The sequence below is a fragment of the Rhinolophus sinicus genome, linkage group LG05 (assembly GCF_036562045.2).
Source record: "Rhinolophus sinicus isolate RSC01 linkage group LG05, ASM3656204v1, whole genome shotgun sequence".
In the NCBI taxonomy this organism is placed as follows: domain Eukaryota; kingdom Metazoa; phylum Chordata; class Mammalia; order Chiroptera; family Rhinolophidae; genus Rhinolophus; species Rhinolophus sinicus.
In genome coordinates, this window is record NC_133755.1 from 24,713,027 (window position 1) to 24,733,287 (window position 20,261).

Consider the following 20,261-nt stretch of genomic DNA (forward strand, 5'->3'; position numbering starts at 1 on the left):
TCCTGTACTCTAAAATTAAAGAGTATTAAAACTCAAAACTGAAATCACTGAAAAATATATTCAAAATGAAAAATACATAAAACAGTAGTTTGGGTTGGATACTTTTCAGTCGTTTCTTGGTCACCTGCTATGGGAAAGAATACTCACTTTTACAAAAATCTAAAAATACAAGAAAACTTGACTATTTTAAGGTTCTCAGTTTCAAACTCAAACATAAGAAGAGAAATACTTGAAAAGTCAAAGTCAATAATATAGTTAAGATAAGGAATAGCATACAGTGAAGTTTCAATGATCTGCTTTATATCATAGTGCCTTCTATAAACCACACCTATTTCCTTGGAAAAGTTTTGGATTATTCTCTTAAATCTAGGCTGCTACCATGTTGGCCCGAAAATAAGACCTAGCTGGACCATCAGCTCTAATGTGTCTTTTGGAGCAAAAATTAATATAAGACCTGGTATTATATATTATATTATATTGTATTATATTGTATTACATTACATTACATTATAATACCCAGTCTTATATTGTATTATATAACCCAGTCTTATGTTATATTAACATAAGACCAGGTCTTATATTAATTTTTGCTCCAAAAGACACATTAGAGCTGACGGTCTCGCTAGGTCTTATTTTCGAGGAAACACGGTAGTTGGTTTTCTTCAGCATATAATCATTGTCTCTAGCTAGCCCTCTCTCCTAAAGACAGTGTCACCACTTGGTAACCTCAAACTGTAGCATCAGAATCACCCAGAGGACTTCTTAAAACAGATTCCTTGGGCCAACCCCAACTCCCAGTGTCTAATTCAACAGGTCTGGACTGAGGCCTGAGAATTTCCATTTCTAGAGATGCTAATGCTGCTACTCTGGGGCAACACTTGGAGAACCGCTGACTTATACCATCTGTGGCATATCAGAAGGCCAGAAATAAAGCAAACAGACTGTTAAAGAGCAATGAATAGAGCTGTCCGAGAATCCTAGCTCTTTACTCCACAGAAGCATGAAATCTCATATAGGCCTCAAGTTGGCAGGCAAGTACACACTAGCTTTCTTGAGTCTCTCCCAAATTCCTTGTTTATGACTGTGTTTTTAGTAGTATCCTGATAAGAAAATAAAATCAACCATTTTTCATTCAGTTCAATCATGTCTTTGGGGAATACCTATTATCCATGATCGTCCAAACTGCTGTAGGGAATACATAGGAAAGACAATTAAAACCAAGTTCCTACTCACCGTGCACTTCCAATCTAGTTGGGGTACAAGACCAGAATACATACGTATACAAAAAACCTAACACAAGGCAGTGGGTTTCCTAATAAATGAGGCTTTGAGTCATAAATGTCAAACATTCACATTTATTCATTTAACAACATTAACTGAGCATCTACTTTGTGCCAGGAAAAGTTACTGACACTAGGGCTAAAGCAGTGACAAAACAAATACACAGAACTCATAGTCAAGGGGATGAAACATGTACGCTGAATAAAACATATGTGGACTGGTAGCATATGTTTGTTGTATGCAACCAGAATCAGAAACAGAGTTACAGGCAAAAGCAGTGAATATAAAAATAAACACAAATAAAATAGAGCAGGATGCCTATTTAACTCGGGAGTCAAGTACAAAACTGATGTTCAACTCAAAAACGGTATTTTAATCTGGTGTTAACTCTACAGTTATCTTTATCTTGTAACAAACTAGTGAGTTTCCTGAAATTTTCCTCATAAAGTTTCTGTGCCGTTATTTTTCCTTATCTAACATTCCTTTCAATCATAAATTTTATTTTACTCAATCATTTTCAGAATATAAATTTCCAAAACAGTTCTTTCCCATGCACCCTTTCTCAAGAGACTTAACAATACCATTAAAAGGACAAACTAAAAAGAAGACAGGATTCAGGAAACAATAGTTGTTAATAATGGATGGAAGCAAAAGAAAGTTCTAGGGACTGGCTCACGGGCCTAAATAGCATGTAGCCCACATTAGAGCAGGACAGAAAACTCTAGGAACAAGATCAATAGTTTAAAAGGGGGCTCAGGAGGTCTGAGAAATTATCTGTAAGTTTCCCCACAGACAAATTTGTGTTTAAAGGTTACTGAAGTATGGGGAACAAAAGTAAAGCAATGTTCCACGAAAATTAAACCATGAAAAAAATGAGGTAATTATTACTTCCAGGAAAACCAAAAGTTGCATAGGAAAAGAAACAACCACAGTATATTATTTGGTTGACTCAAAAGTGACTATTATTTACGTATATTTACGTAATACCATTAATTTTAAATATTTCGATACAACTGGGGGATAGCAAGTGGAGCGGAGAAGTGAAAGGGATAATGCAGCTAAGCCCTCATCTACCATCCATGGACGTTAGTAGATAGTATTTAAAACTGACAAAGAGGGAGTAGTATAAGAATATTGTTTTGAAATATGAATAAATAACAGAAAAGGCAAAGAAGAGTTTTTAAAAATAGTTGTTCTGAGGAATTATACTTGGAGGCACATCTCACTGTCTTTTAACATAAGCTCCTTTGTATTATTTACCTCTGTGTGCCCATATTGCTTTGACTAAAATAAAAATTAAAAATATCTACTCAACAATTTATCAAATATTAATACAGCCTGGTACTGAGGGGTACCGTTTGAAGTGATTAATATACTATGAACTTCTTTAAAATATAAACTGTGTCTTAATTACCTTTGAATCTCTAGTGCCTAGCAAAGTATCTGGCGCAAAAATCACTATTTAGTAAGCATTTGATAAACAGAATAAAAATGAACAACAGGGCTGCTCCCGTGGCTCAGGTGGTTGGAGCTCCGTGCTCCTAACTCCAAAGGCTGCCGGTTCGATTCCCACATGGGCCAGTGGGCTCTCAACCACAAGGTTGCCAGTTCAACATCTCGAGTCCCGCAAGGGATGGTGGGCTCTGCCCCCTGCAACTAAGATTGAGCTCTGCCCCCTGCAACTAAGATTGAACATGGCACCTTGAGCAGAGCTGCCACTGAGCTCCCGGATGGCTCAGTTGGTTGGAGCGCAGGCTCTCAACCACAAGGTTGCCAGTTTGACTCCTGCAGGGGATGGTGGGCTGCGCCCCCTGTAACCAGCAATGGCGACTGGACCTGGAGCTGAGCTGCGCCCTCCACAACTAAGACTGAAAGGACAACAACTTGGAAAAAAGGCCTGGAAGTACACACTGTTCCCCAATAAAGTCCTGTTCCCCTTCCCCAATAAAAATCTTAAAAAAAAAAAAAAAAAGAACAAAACAGAGATTTCAAAAAGTGATTAAAACTATTCTACCAACTAACAATATGGTAAACCAGAAGTAATACAATACTAGGGAAAGATCATGATTTAATACTTGTTAGGGACAAAAAGGAATATTTTGAAAAGAAATAACGTAAAGTCACTCATACTCGAACAACATACTGCAGTAAAATCCATTCATTCATTTATTGAGTGCTTACCATGTAACCAAGCTGTGCTAAGAACTGGGAGGATAGCCTCACCACAGACATGGTCCATTTTTTCATAGCTCTTACAATCTACATAAAATACTGTTTTTGGTTTAAAAAAATACTTCTTTTTACACTCTTATAGAAACAGCATAAGCCTTTCTGACTTCTAAAGAAATAACTATAATCAGTTAAGATACCTATAGTAAAAGTATTCAAACTCCAAGATGTTTTACATAATTAACTGTAAGATATGCTCAAAAGGAAAAGTAATAGAATAGAAAATAAGAACACGAGAAATAACTAGAAAAAGTTTACCTTTAAAAAAAGGTAAATTATCAACACAATATCCAGATTCTACTCAAAAGCAAATGAAAGACTGATGAAGAATCATGAAACTATATAGATGATAAACTATTACATGGAAAACTACAGAGCCTAAGTAGTAATAAAAATTTTTAAAAATTCAGAGTTAAAAATATTAACAATTAGTGAAGTTGGGTGAAGATTTTTTTATACTCTCCTTGGAACTTTCCTCTAAGTTTGAACTTTTTTTTTTTTAAGTTTTAAAAAAGTCAGTTCTGATGCATCATGTACATACCTGTTAAATTAAAAAGGTAAATTAAAATGACAAAATCCAATGTTCGCAAACAGATGAATTACAGATTATCTTTATATGGCTGGTAGCAATGCAAATTTTTTTCAAAAGGGAGCTAACAAAGCTACACACACTCTATGAATCTGTTATTTTGCTTTTGAAATACAACCCAAGAGAAAGCCAGCCCCTTCCTCCACACCATTAAAAAAAAAGGACTATGCAAAGCAGTTGAGATACACTCTATTTTTGCTTCCATTTTTATCATTTGAATTATTTTCTTCTAATTTCCCTCTCAATTTCTCTACATAGATGGAACTGTGGTACAAAATTTTATAGCTTACTTTTTGTTATGCAAGCATTTTGTGTTATTGCTGTTTTTACAACCATTTTCATGACATTCATTATAGATCTGCAAGTAGATTTACCATAACTTACTTAACCACTGTAGCAGATCTTTTGGGCTGGCTACTCAAAATACACATTCCCAACCCTTTCTACCTTGTAACTTCCCACTATAGACTCTGGAAAATCAGATGCTTGCTGTCTTAAGATTCTGTTGTGGCCAGACATGCCTATGTAACCAGTGAGATATATACGGATATCTGCTGGAGATGGGGAGAAGGTACTTCTGGGAAAGTTTATCATTCACTGATAAAGGAGACTCACTCCAAACCAAAGAAAGCAAACCTTTTTGCTGCTTCTCACTGATGTCTTAATGTCTGTAACTACAGCAGTCTTTCCTCGTTCATGGTTTTGCTTTCCAGTCTCAGTTACCCACAGTCAACAGTGGTCCAAAAATATTAAACGAAAAATTCCAGAAATACACAATCTTAGGTTTTAAATTGCACACCATTCTCAATGAACAGACCGTCCCACTCAGGATGTGAATAATCCCTTTGTCCAGCATCTCCGTGCGCGTTAAGTCACTCAGTAGCCATGTCAGCTATCAGACCCACTGTCCCAGCACTGCAGTGCTTGTGTTCAAATAACCCTTATTTTACTTAATAATGGCCCCAAGGCACAAGAGTCGTGATGCTGGCAATTTGGGTATGCCAAAGAGAGGCCATAAAGTGTATGTATGTATGCACAAGAAAAAGTATATTATATATAGGGTTCAGTACTATACTATCAGCAGTTTCAGGAACCCACTGTGGTCTTGGAACATATCATCCCCTGTGAATAAGGGGGATTACTGTCTAATAATCTTGTAATCGTAATGTAACAAGAGGGAAGAAAATAAGTTAGCACACTGTGGGTACAGGATGACAGAGGACAAGAATGGAAAAGCCTAGATTCTTTATGTCATCACTGAGCAGCTGCATGAACCAGCTTCTGTCAGAGAAAAAGACTATCCACCACCAGAATTGTGACAAAAATGATCTTTATTTGCTGTATCACTGTTAACAGGGTTTACTTACAGCCAAAAGCATTCCAAAGTGATACTCATTTCACTATAGTTTGACATTTAGATTGTAATTTTTCACTATTACAAAATAAATTGCCATTGATGTTCTTCATGCATATAGACTTGTAAGGCAATTTTCTGTTTATTTCTCTGGGATCGACTGCAACAGGTAGGATTACTAGATCAAAGTAAACTATGTTTCCTGATAGATATTGGTCAACTGACAATACCACCAACAATGTATGTTAGTAAAGTTTAACACATCTCCACTACCATTGGGTGTTACCACTGATTTTCTAAAATTCATAGGTAGAAAAGGGTACCACATTGCTTTAATAAATATATCTTTGATGATGATTACTGACTATTTTGCCATATGTTGACTACTGACAAAATAGTCAACATATGGCAAAACATATAGCAGGCCTAGTTTGCTGGACCAGGCCTGATCTTTGAACTTTTGGGTCGATCTTTGCCCAATTTTAGCAAGAAGCTTACCAAGTCAGTTTAGCAAGAACCCCCCACCTTCAACATCTGATCACCCTCAGTTTCTGATCAAATTCCTCTAAACCCACCTTCCCCGAGCTGATGTCTGTTCACCCTGGCCTGCCTTCAACAAGAATAATGTCAAGTAACTTCCTCTTAGTAACTTCCACCCACCAAACCCCCACCGACCTCCGGGGTTATAAATTCCCACTTTTCTTTGTTGCATTCAGAATTCAGCCCCGTTCTACACTGAGGTCTTTCCCCCTTATTGCAATAGTTCCTGATTAAAATCTGCTTTTATCACTTTAACCTCTGTCCGATTCTGGTTTTCTTTCATATTACTAAATGTAAAATTTAGAGTTTCTAAAAATAAAATCTAAGTTTAACTCTGAATTCTAAATAAGAACTAAAACTGTTTATGTTTTTGTAGAAAAATTGGTCGTTTCTAGTAAGGGATTCAGCTCTAAATCTCTTTGCACATACACATCACAGCAAACTTATAAAAACATTTTTTAAATCAGTATAGCTTCTTTAACTAGGAAGTCAGGTTTTATTAAAATCAGCTTTTAATCATTACCTGACTTTTAACTATCATAACACACTATTTCCTAATAAAATATTAGGTCACAATGTCAAAGTAATAATTTTTATTCAAACAGTATGAAAAGAAAACAAAAGAACATAAAGTAGAGAAAATAGGAAAGACTTATTAGACACATATATGCTTGAGATAAATTAAATCATTTAAGTCTTGATATATATTGAATCTGAAAGATCAATAAATTGCCACCTTCATTTTTTTTTTAAACTACAGCTTTATTGGCATATAATTCATGTACCGCGCAGTTTACTCATTTAAAGTATACAATTCAGTGGCTTTTAGTATATTGATAAAAACATGCATCCATCACCACTATGAAATTCTAGAACATTTTCATCACCCCCCCAAAAAAAAAAACAACACCTATTCCCACTCCTCAGTCGCCACCTTCATTTTTTAAAAAGCCAGTGAACATAACTTAATTTTTCCTGGTAACTCAGGGCCATAGCTATATATATCAAGTATTGAACTGCATTGTACAAAAATCCAATGCCCTTTGATGTGGGAGTTGGGAAATTCCTTCTTGTTCTTTCGCTAATCTGTGTAATCTTATAAAAGTTACCTCAACTATACAGTGAAAGACTTTAACATTTTGTGATTATATGGAACTAAAGATGATGTGTGGAAAGTAGAACTGAGTAAGTACTGATCCCAAGACAATGAGCATTTTTTTTAAAAGCAGGCTTGTATTTGTTATTATTCTAGTTGCATCCTTTTCATGGGAAACTACTGGCATACAGTTGAATTTACATTTTCCAAGGCACTATTATTTTGGCTTACTATTTAAAAAATATTATTGAATCCAAGACAACAGTCACCTTCCAAAACATATCCTCATCCTACAGAATAATTATCCCCTTCTCTATAATGGTCTGTGTGTGTGTGTGTGTGTGTGTGTGTGTGTGTGTGTGTGTGTTTTTGGAGGGAGTGGGGGTGAGCATCATTAGTCCAGGGGCTCCTTTTTGCAAATTTAAACTCAATTTTAACATCAACATTATTAACATATACTGTGACAGGCGCTAGAAATAAATTGTTTTGTTTTTTTTAAATAAGGTACAGAGGAAGTTGCTAAAGCTCTAAGAGGACAGGGGCTGTCCATGCTATTCACTGCTATCTTCCCAATGCCCAGAACAGTCATTTGCATACAGCAGGTACTCAGTAAATATTTGTTAAATTAACTGAACAGATTCATAAAAAGCAACTAAACAGATAAAGTAGCATACCCTAAGTGCCAAATGACAAAGCAAGTACTAAAAAGGGAACAATCACTAAAACGGTATCCAAAATCTCTTTGTATTGGAAATGGGACTTAAGGGAAATTTGAATAAAGAAATACAAATCTGAAAGAGTAATACAAACTCCAAGGTGATAGAAGGACATACCCTTTTGAGCAATGATTAAAAAAAGAAAAAGAAGGTAGACATGGCTTATGTACAAAGCAAGATTGCACTTTTGGTTTAGAAAGAGTATCCTAACAGGTAGGAAATATAAACAATCTAATCATGGAGAGATTTGAAATCTACCACAGGCAAAAACAATTAAAAAAAAGTCTTGAACAAATCAATATTTTTAGAAGCTTGAGACGCAGTACTGTATCGAATACATTGGCAAAGGGAGAGACCAGGAGTAGAATATTAGGAAGGCCACTACTGCAGTAACCCAGATATGAGGTCATAAGGGTTTGGACCAGGGTAACAGTAATATTAGGAATTAAATAATTAAAAATGGATCTAAAACATTACACAGAGTTTACAACATCAGGTGCATGGCTGGGAGAGTGAGAACAAGAGAGTGAAATGTTCAGTGAAAGCCGAATCTAGGTTTCTAGAAAAGGTAAACACGGGGTTGGGTATAAGAAGAAAGGGCGACTTGGTTTGGGAGAAGAATTTAGAAAGGATTATTGAGTTTCAAGGGACATCCAGGTAAAGAAATTTGACAAGCAGAATTGTAACTGTGGAAAAGTATCAAGACTAGCTAGAGATGTAATTTTACAGGCATCTAAACAAAAGAATTCAACTGGAGTGGGAGGACTCAAGTCAAAGAGTAACTACTGGGAAAAAAAAAAAGAAGTGGTGAACAATTATCTGAATGGAGGACTGGAAGCAAGATCACTCCAGACGGAGAAATGGAGTAACCCCAAAAAAGAGAAAGAGAACAAGGAAACAGAGAGAAAGAGAAGACTAGTAAAACCCTGAAGGTACTAACTACATACAGTCTTACAGACAGAAGCGAAAGAGCAGGCAGGGCAGGGTGACAGTATTGATGGAGAAGAGAGCAGAGGAAGATTTTGTTGTTACTATTGGTGGTTGGTTTCTAAGCGGGGAAATTAAAACGGCATTGCTAAAGTGGGTATGACCACTGGCATCATGGACTCAGGTCTATCTGAAGTTAAGAATTATTGCTTGATTATAAGCTTCATGTGAGTTAAAACAATATCTGCCTGTTTTTCACTGCATCTCCAGTGCCTAGGAAAATGCCAGATATTCAGTAAGCGCCTAATGTCCCAAACAAAAGCTTTACAAGCAAAAGCATTTTTTTTTCTTCTCAACGATAAATGAGGTTCTGGCAACTCTGATCTCTATTTCCATATTTCAGCATTTTTATGCTTATTCTCACTAAGTTGGCTAGCAATGAGGATCTGAAAAGCTAAACTTTCAATTCACTTTCTATTTGTAAGAAATAAGAAACGTGTATAAAATTTGAAGGCATGAACTTTAGAAAAGAAAAAAAAGTTACATGACCCTACTGATTGTAAAGATATGATGCCAAAGCCATTTCCTGGCAGTCCATGTTTAACACACAAAGGGAGAAGAAAACAAACCAACACTCCCAACTCCCAAGCACCATTTGCTGCAGCTAACATCACGCTGCAATTATGAAGCCAGTGGCATCCCCGAAATGAGCTCTGTCAGAATGATTTGGCAGGGCCCGGGCAATACGCAACAGAATACAAAGAGGACTTGCTCTAAAAGGCTCTTTCCAGTGGGAGTCCCAAAGCAGAACTAGCTAGCAGCAACACGGACAGATAGGCTGTTCTCTATATAGCAACATATATTGTACATTCACTACACTTACAACAAACATTGTAAATATCCAAGATGTATGGGACATAAGATCTGTCCTTAAGGACACAATTTGCTGGGAAACAGGATATACACACATATATATATATATATATATATATATATATATATATATACATACACAGACATATACATTTAATACATATTCAGTAAAACATTATCTAATATATGATTCATTCAAGCACCATTTATTAAGCAGCTACTATGTACCAATCACTCTGCTGGGCTTTAGGGAAATACAAACGCCCTTAAGTGATTCACAGTCTAGAGGAAACAAACATACAAAGTATGAGACGGGTGGTATAATTGAGATACAGAAGTTTACATCACTAATCCTCTCTTAACCAACCCTAAGGATTAACCAGCATTCTCTAGTGTCCTTGTAAAACACTGCACAAAACCCATGGCATATTAAACTATTCACACCTATTCTTTATAGTTCACCCATACACTTTGGTTCCCACAGTAGAGTTGTACAAACTCACCAAAAGTCAACTGGATTTCCTCCCAAACCTGTCTATGTCAGTTGCACTTGTTACTTGGTAATTCAATTAAATATTATATAAATCAATAAAATATGGGTATAAAGAGAAAGACTAAGTTGAATGCTTCAGAAAGATAAGACAATAAAGGAGACCGACTAAAAATGTTGCTGTGAAATTAAATGTGGGTGAAACAACTGCAAACTGGGGGAAAAGTCATAAAAATCTAGGACTTTGTACCCAGTGCTTTACTCAAAGAAAACCAAAACCAAAATCACAAACAACTGTATTATATATTATTGTATCACATGTATTACAATGCATTACATTATAGCTAATTCAAGAATGTCAAAGCAGAACTCCAATCAGCAGTCTAAAAAAAAAAAAGTGAAGGGTCAGTGGGCTTGGTCTTACACTGGCAAATGATTATGTGTTTATATATTTTTAACTTAAATTATTTAAAGTATCATTTTAACCATCTTTTCGGATTTACTGCCCAACCAACCACCACTGGATGGTGTTGGATAATAAAGCTTCTGTCTTGTATGTACAAGCTGTTAGGGGAGCATGAAGCTTCATTGTGTCTGGAGGTCAGACAGGTTTCCCACAGAAAGTAAACGGAATCTTTGGAAGATGATTAGAAATTCACCAGACAACAAGGGAGAGGAAAACATCCTTTCCCTGTACATTGACTCAGAGCATGAGAACAAGAAAAACGTCAAAATGTTTCCTTCTACTTACCATGCCAGGCCTATTATTCAAACTTCCTGCAAATTATTTCTCTCTCTCCTCATATCTGAATTAGGGAATGACTATTAATACCTATCACATAAATTTTTTCAAAAATTAAAATAGATTATACATGTGAAGTGTTTAGCACTGTACCTGGCACGTGGTAAGTGCCCAATAAATGAAATTATTACTATTTCTGGAGGGGAGAGAAGAAAGGAAAGAGAGGAAACTACAGATAAAGTACTGGGTTCAGTTACAGGGACCATGGTACCACCCGCCCTGACTGACTCGACCTTTTCCGGTTCAGTGAGTGGGCTGACACAGATCCACAGGCTCCACCTTATTCCCTCCTTCTGGTTTTATATGAATTCACATTCCTTGGGAGCAGGTTTTAGTTGTACCTGTAATTTAGGCTCCTTTGCTCACTGCTTAACCTTCTCATTTAGGAAGTATAAACAAAAATAATGAAGAACAAGTCCCAGACTGGGCTGTAATTTTCCATCAGGTGAAATTGGTATCACCCTTGTGGAATTTGACATCGTGCTTATTTCTCCTAACGAGATATGCTGGTACTGGATCCAATTTCTGTCACATGTAAATGAGTGCTAATGGAACCTGTGTGTAGAGTAATGAAACACTCCACCTGGCCCTTTCCTTGAATCTGTATAGTGCAGTTATGCCAAGAACCTATTCGCCACACCCGAAATACCTATTCCACCCAACCTTACTCAGTATTTCCCAAAACTCACCTTAATTCCAGGGCTTCTACTCCCTTATTTTTCTCCCCATCTTATCTCCAAAACAAAATACCTACTCATTCTTCTTGTACCATACTGCTTCTAGCCAACTCTACAATAACTTTTCCTTCTTACATATCAGTATTTTCTAATAGTCCATCCTCTTGTCCAGATAAGGTACTTTAATCATAAAGGTTAAAAGCACTAAGGTTGTCCCAAAAAAGTACTACACAAAATTTGATATATGATCAATAAGCACAAACTATTAAAAATATATAGCGAGAACCTAATTAGGCTACTCTCAGCGCAAGCTGAAAAAGATGCAAATTTGCAGACTTTTTTTTAAAAAGAAATAAACATTTTATTTCAGTATTCCCTACACAAAAATAAATAAAATTATTAAAATAAAATAGTGATACAATGTTAAACACTTTTGGGGAACACAAACTGTTAAAGACCTTCCTGAGCCACTTAAAAAATTATTCTACTTGAAGAAAATTATTCTACTAAATTATTCTACTTGAAGAAAAGCTTGAAATAAGGGGTAAGAATTTATATTATGACAGATATTCAAAGCATACTTAATCATCTAAATATTATAATTCAGCTACAGAGGACCAATAAAAGGAGATGATTAACATGGAGAACAATGCCCCGGCCTGCGAACTAGGACTCCTTCATTCTAAACTAAATCTACACCAACTCACACAGTGATCTAAGACAAATCACTTTCTTTCTCTGGCCCTAAATGATAAAACAAGGGATGAGACGACTTCAGGAGGCATAATATTCTTAGTCCAAAGAAGGGGATAGAAAATTAAGAGCAGAGATACTGGCGGGGAGAGGTAGGGACAGAGGGAAATGTATGTTGTGTGTGTAGCTACCTCCATTAGCCCTAGAATTCTACAAGGGCTAAAATGAAGACTACAAATAATACATACTTGAGAAATGAAGAACAGGTTAATGTGTGCAGTGCAGTTTCTTCCTCCTGTCTGTTTCGGCTCCCTTCTCTGTCTCCTCTTTTCTTCTACCCATTCCCAACTCCTCTCTCGCCTCAGGATTCTCGCCCAAACTCCAAGTTCTCCTCTATTACTCTCTGTAGTCCTCAATGCTTACAAACTATTACCACTTGCTCCTGCCATCTCTGGCCTGCCCCTACTCCCAATGCAATCAGTTTTTTGTCCTTAAACAACTACTACTAATAGGGCTAAGAGAATTTAAGTAGGTACTGTGTCAAATGGATCACTGAAACTAGTTTTAGGCTTCTAAAATTTGATTTAAATAAATAATATAAGCAAATGCATTGTCCATAGAACTTTCTACCAGTAAGAGCAATCTACTTATTGGACACCTATTATGGGTCATATACTTTGCACACTTTATCTATTTAAAACCTTACAACTATTCTGCTTGGTGGGTACATTATCATTTACAATTTACAAGTAAAAACGAGTCCCTGAAAAATGATAAACCAAAAGTGATAGAGTTGATTCTATAACCCACACTTTCCACTGCCAAATTATGATGGTCAACAGATTGCTTTGTCTAAATGGCCACCAAAAGAAGAAACTCCAAAGATCCCAAGGGCAATTTTATTTCTAATGACCCAGAAATAAGACCTGGACACCATCAATAACATTCATAACACAAAACACGTAGCTGACGTCAAGTAGGTAGCAGCCTGACAAAGGGAAACCAGTCCAGATTATTTGGACTTTCAAACATAAGACTTTCAAAGACTGATTAGTAAAGGGGTTTGTTTGTTTGTTTTAAATTCTGCTTAAGTTACCAAGATTTTGAAGAAAAATTGTAGGTCTCCTTCTAGCACTGAAATTCAAAGAAAAGATTTAGATAGTAAATAACATTTAGGGCTAAATAGGCACATCTCTTGATAAAGAAGTGCTATCAATGATATCTTTCCAGATAATTACTGGCGCCATCCTTATATGTCAGTTTTTGCAAGATAAATAACTATTTTTTTAAGTAATGGTGACTTGAAACAACTTCCCTACTGAAAACAGCTAAAAATTCTAGATAAAGTATTTTTACAATCATTTTAAAAAGCAAAGCTGGTAAGATAGTAAGGAATTATGTGGCCAAAATGGAAGAAAAATGGGAACAGTGAGATGAGGGAACAAAAGTCACTTTTGACCTTTGAGTGCTTACCAATCAGAACTGATCTGAACTTTAGTTTGGACAGCCTTGCAGAACCCAAAAGGCAAAAAAATCAAAGACCAGGGCCATGCAGACTGGGGAGTCTAGTAGAAGGTATACCCCCTAAGGCTCTAAAGGGCTTATACCCTCAAAGCAAAGGTGAAGCAGAAGTATACTGGCCCTCAAAAGTATTCACAACCAAAATGTGCATCAGCAATGAATCTGCTTTAATGTGGTTCTGTCCAGGGTACGCCTCCAGAAACCTACTAGAAGCAAATGCTAAAAACTTTCTGAAGAACCTACCTTTATTTGAGAGCTCAGATTAGTCTTATACTTTTTCAAGTATAAGACTTGATTATCCCGTGTTTCCCCGGAAACAAGACCTAGCTGGACAATCAGCTCTAATGCATCTTTTGGAGCAAAAATTAATATAAGACCTGGTATTATATTATATTATACCACATTATATTACATTATAAAGACCCAGTATTATATTATATTATATTGTATTATTCCGGTCTTATGTTATATAAGACCCGGTCTTATTTTAATATAAGACCGGGTCTTATATTAATTTTTGTTCCAAAAGACACATTAGAGCTGATTGTCCAGCTAGGTCTTATTTTAGGGGAAACACGGTCTCAGAAAGTTGTAAGGATCAAGCAAGATAATGTATTTGAAAAGTTAAAAAAAAAAAAAAAAACGTAAAGGTATCTGGAGATTTAAGTGACAGAGCTTGTACAAAACCTATTTCATTCTTGGTCATTTAACCTCTCTCTGGGCCTCACTTTACCTGTAAAATAAAGATGTAGCTGATTATTTCCAAAGTTCATTCCAGCTCAAAGATCATTCTGTCATTATATCTCAGTCAGAGGGAGGTGATTCAAATTATAATATTCTACTGCCTAAAAATAAAATGCTAGCTATTATCAGAAAGAATAGAAACATTAACAGAAATTATATCTCAAATGCTATAAAAAGCCATCCATATCTGGAATACTAACAAAAGTGTTGAAGTTACCTAACTATGTATGCAAAAAAAAAAAAAAAAGAAAGAAAAGAACAACTGAAGCAGTGGCACTCAATCCATGCTGCATATTAAGACGATCAAAAAGCTCAAAAAATACTAATGCCAAGGGCCCTAATTCCTTCAATTCTGATTTAACCGGTCTGGGGCAGAGCCCATGGAATTAATATTTTAAAAGCTCCCCAGTATTCTAAGATTGCAGATAAAATTGAGAAACACTAAAGTGACAAAGAGTACAGTATGTTTCAAAAGAATAAAACCTCTATAGTCTTTCCAAAATATGAAGATTATAAAATTATCAAGATATGAATAGAAAAGAATAAACCTCTTTACAAAATTATACCATGAGGTTCACCCACAATGGGGTTCACCTGCTCCAAGTTTAAAGGGCCAAATAAAACCAAAGATTAATTTTATGAAGTCATTAATAAATGTGTACAATCTGTTACCCAAGAAGTCATGCATGGTTAAGATAAACAAATTCAGAAAATTTATATAAATTTCAAGATAACAGACACATATTGGGTTATTAAGGAAAGCAAGTACATCTGAAGTATATTATCAATGTTTTGAGGCTGGTTCCTATGGAATGTCCCTCAGTGCCACCATCAGATGAGAATATTAGACTACATGGTTCCAGGATGACACTGATATGCTCTAGTCTTAGAAGAGTCCATGACTGAAGATTTTGCTTTTCTGTGAGAATAAGGAGATATATGACAGTATAAATTTAACAGCATGCACTTGCTACCATTTATTTATTCAGCACTTAGTTTGTGTTATGTACCAGGCCTCTGCTAGATACTTTAAAAGATCTCATTTAATTCTCACACGGTAGTTTATTATCCTCACTTTACACATGAGGAAACTAAGGTTCTGAGAGGTCAGAATTATGGCAAATGTGTATTTTTGGCATAAAATAAAACAGTCTTAGTGCAAAGATTTAAATCAAGGTCTATGTCATGTTGCCTTTTACTATAACTGAAAATAATAGTTATAATAATAACAAAAAATAAACTGTCATTTTAAGTGCCTACTCTGTCCATTTAAATGCTCAGTAAATCTTTTCAACGGTCCCATGAAGCTGCTCAAAATAATTGAGTCATTCTTGACTCCCTTTTTTCTCAAACCTCACATCCTACCCTCCAGCACATCTTGTTGGTTCTACCTTCAAACATGTGTTCCATTATATTTTGAATATACATCAAAATATATATTCCCCTATCTCATTACTGCCACCCTAGTTCCTCTCTGACCCAGATTATTAAGAGCCTTCTACAGAGACTCTGCCTCTTCTACCCTTTTCTCCACCCCCCTACCCCCCCAACCCCCCCACCCCGTCTAGTCTGAATCCTTGCAAAGGGTTCTCTTGAAAGATAGTGTCACTCTTTTGCTCAAAACATTCAATAACTGCCCTTCTTGCTGAGGTAAATAGCAAGTTCTTAATGTGGGCAAGACAGCACCGCGGACATTGTTTCTTCCATTCTCCTCCTCTATTCCAGCCATATTTGCCTCACTATTCCTCAAATATTCCAAGCATACTTTCTTCCCCCTACTGTTCCCTCTGCCTAGAATATTCTTTCCTCAGATATCACCTTTTCAGGTGTGCTCAAATGGCACCTTATCAGTAAAGCCTTTCTTCCCCACTCCACCCTCTCAAGCACTCCATATTCCACTTACTCCACTTTATCATGGCACTTATTACCATCCAGAATTTATGAATGCATTTATTTATTACTGTCTGTCTTCCCCCACAGTGCAAGCTTCATGCAGGTAGGATCTGTTTTAATCACTGTTGTTTCTCCAGTGCCTAAAACAGGACCTGCCATGAAGTAGGCACTTGACAAACATTTATTGAATGAAAATATGAATCACTAATGCCAAAATCCAGATTCATAAACATTCTAGTACCAGCCGCCACAGCACATGCCCTGAGCTACTCAATCCTAACACCTTTTTCAGTTCTAGCATTTCCAGGTAAGTAACAGAGCCTCCCCTATTACATACTTACACACACATACACACACACACACACACACAAACACACACACACACCAAAATCTAGGGCCAATAATTTTTATCTTTTATTTACATGCTTGCTTTCCCATAAGTCAGTAATTTTCAAATACAGAGAAACTTAGGGTCTCATAAAGTTCTTTCTTTCTGCTATTCTCCCCACTCACTGCTAGCTGCTCTCTTGTGCTATTCTAAGAAAATTTAAACCCCCCAAATAATAAATACTCCAATTCTTATGCAATTTGTTTGTTCTATCACTCCAACTAGACTACATGTTTCTTTGAGGTCATCTAGCCCATTGTAGCACACACAGAAAATTCTCTCGAATTTTATGTATCCCATCTCCAAGTTTTTTCACAAATATAAACCTCAGCACTAATCTTGACCATTCCTTCACCGCCTACTCTCACCTGCAATGGTGGTGGTTAGGAAGGAGGGGCATTATGAAAAGTAAAAAGAGAGTCTTATTAACAAGATGGGCAAAGGGTAAGAAAATGACAAATAAGTTTTTGGTATAATGTGGCCAGTTCCTTATTCCCAAGATCTGAAGGAGGAAGTGATGAAGGCAGACCAGGTAGATAGCTGAGAGCTTGGATTGTCTTTCACAATTCCGACCTGGCAACTTGAAAAAGCAGGACTGACAGGTTCCTGAAGGGACACATTAGACTTAATCTTAAAGGAATTTTTGTTGACTTTGATGTTAATGACTTGAGAAGAGATTTCAAATTTAAAAAAAGGACACCAACTGATCCAAATTTCATCATCACTCATTCAACTCTTACTTCCTATTGTTTTTCCAGGAAAATTCCAATCGGAAAAAAAAAAAATGAAGGAGTATGTTCAAATTTAACGATGTCAATGTAAAGAAATTATTTTTAAAATATAGTTTCAATAATGCTAATATGGGGATCAAAACCATAGATTTCTGCAAACTCTCTCCCCCCAAAAACATACTTGCTCTGTTTGCAAAATAGGATCTATTTTTTAAAGTTTCTCTGTGGATTCTTAACTTGAGCACAAACCAAAAACCAAAAAATACTGTAAAAATGTAATGTCCTTAATACGATGAGTACCAATGGGAAACCTACCTTAAGTTTAACATTTGCCATAAATAACCCCGTAAGTGGTGTGTGTGTGTGTGTGTGTGTGTTCCACAACTGAACAATGTTAAAATTAACACCTGCCTTTAACACTTCCTTTAAGTCTGAAATCCACAAGGTCGTTTATGGAATGCACTGCTAACAAAGGTGAATTACCAATATATGAATGAAGCATTTAAGTCTGCTGGTTACTATACAGACATGGCCAGATTCACTACAAGAAAAGTTACAAATTATCAAAAAACCAGATACAAAAGCAACATAATAGTAGGGATGAAAAAGCCACCAAAAAATATAAACATACAACTGCAGAAATAAAGAATCCGAAGGAATCTTAGAAATTGTGGGTCACTTCTTCACTTCCTTCCACTCCTCCCAGAGGCCTTCCCTGACCACCCCCTCTAAAACAGCTGCCCCTATCACACTCCATTCCTGTATCCTGATTTATCTTTCTTATAGCATTTGCCACTATGGCAACTGAATGAAGAAACTGAATTTCAGAGAGGTTAAAGGATTTCCTCAAGGTCACAGAGCTAGCAGCAAGCACGGCCCATACTATAACCCTGTCTACTATAACCTGTCCCCTTGCTCTTTCCATCGCCACTTGCACTGTATCAAAGCATCCTGTTCCAGCAGATTCTGTTTAACAGATTTCTCTTTTTCATTTTTTTAAGTGCCAAGGAAAATACATGTTACCAAAAAAAGTGACACACTGGGTAAACAGCATTTTAACTACAAATGTTTCACCAACCAAAACAACGTATACTCAGATTTCATAAGCATACAGGATTAGCCAGTAAAACAGAAAGGCACGGCTACTCATAGCTAAGTTCCCTGTGAAATTGGTGCATGGCTTGGAAGTTGTAAGAAGAGCCCCTGAAACCTATTTACCAATTCAGAATGGCCCGTAAAGTATCAGCCTCGCTTTCATTCTTCTAAGAGCCCACAATAGGTCCTCCCTGGATATATACTTTACCTTGCAGATTATACAAGGAAATGTAACCAACTTTACAGCCCCTGTTAGTTCCTTTTGAAGTGAAAGTCAATTTCACAAAACACTGAACATAAAATTAATCCTTGGGAAGTGTTTGATTCTGAGAACAGGAAACCATCTCTGAACCATCATCTGATTGTGATCATCTAGGTTCTTCATTTTAAAATCCACGAATCTGAACTACCCAAAGGAAAAGTGGCAGCGGGGAGAGGGAAAGAGAAAAAACACTCACATATATAAGAAGGGAGCTGATATTCCTAGTTACACTTTCGCCCTACGTCAGCTTCTTGCCTAAAGTCAAGGCCTCACAGACACAACTTCTGTTGTCTTCTTTGATCACCTTCCTCTCAGAGAGGAGCCAACTGCCAATACCTACTGCGGGGAACGTCTCTAGACCTAGGATGGGACTCACTGGGACAGGATGATTTGCTCGACATCTTTCAAAACTACTGTCAGCCCAATTAGTATACTCAAAGAGAAGACCTAAAATGAGGGATGGCAAAAGAGTTGAAATGAGAGAGTTAAGAGAAGGAAGGAGAAAAAAGGAGCGGGGAGGGTAAACAACGCGTCAGGGCGGGAATGGGAACCCGAGTCAAGGAAGTGGGGTCAGCCTAAAGCAAAGGTGAAGGGGGAAGGGGACAGTTCTGGGTAGGATGGGCAGGAGCAAAGGGGAGTGGACCAGCGAGGGCAGAGGGGGGAGGGGAAAGGGTCCGGGGCGGGGCGGAAGAGAGCAAAGAGGCGGGATAAAAAGGGCCAGGCCGGGAGGGTCTTTACCTGCAGCTCCGCCCGCTCCACCTCCCACTGGGCTCTCTCCACCTCGAAGCGGGCCCACTCGTGCTGGAGGAAATGCAGGATCCCCGGTAAGCTGTACTGGGCTCGGGCCGCCCCTGCCGCAGCCGCCCCGTCGCCGGCCGCTGCAGCCTCCGCCAGAGGCCCGAGACCCTTGGCACCGCCGGCGCCCGGATGGTTGTTGCTGAAGAAGACTCCGGGACCCGCTTGCTCGTCCATGGCGGCCGCGGAAACCCGGGGAGCTGCCCAGGCGCCCAGCAGCGGAGGCAACGGCGGCGGCCAGCAGCGCCTCCTCCTCCCTCCGCCGCTCCCCGCCCACACCCCAGTCAGCAGGGAGCAGCCGCCTGGGCGCGGGGGCCGGCCGAGCCCGGGACGGGCCGGGAAATGGGTCAACTGCGGCGCGCGGGCGCCCCGGGGCCTGCTGGGAAATGTAGTCGCGGGGCGGGGCGACGGCGAGCGTGGCTGAGGCGGCCTGTGGGGCTTTGAAAGGCTCCGACGCGCCGCGGCCCCGCCCCTGCCCGCGGCGGTGGGGCCCCGCCCCTCCGGGAGAGTAGGTTTCCTCACAGGTGGGGCAGGGCGGGGCGCGGCAGGGCGACACTTCGGGGTC

General features: G+C 38.0%; 1 protein-coding gene across 2 annotated transcripts in view; it reads right to left on the minus strand.

Moving 5' to 3' along the window:
• The window catches only part of STRN (striatin), an 80,633-nt gene extending 60,616 nt beyond the window's left edge, over positions 1–20,017 (minus strand). The window contains exon 1 of one of the 2 annotated variants that reach the window (XM_019741966.2): positions 19,640–20,017. In XM_019741966.2, the coding sequence (XP_019597525.1) occupies positions 19,640–19,873 (234 nt within the window). In that variant the 5' untranslated portion in view covers positions 19,874–20,017. The remainder of the gene's footprint in view (positions 1–19,639) is intronic. The other variant, XM_019741959.2, reaches the window with a different exon arrangement.
• Positions 20,018–20,261: the final 244 nt, after the last annotated feature.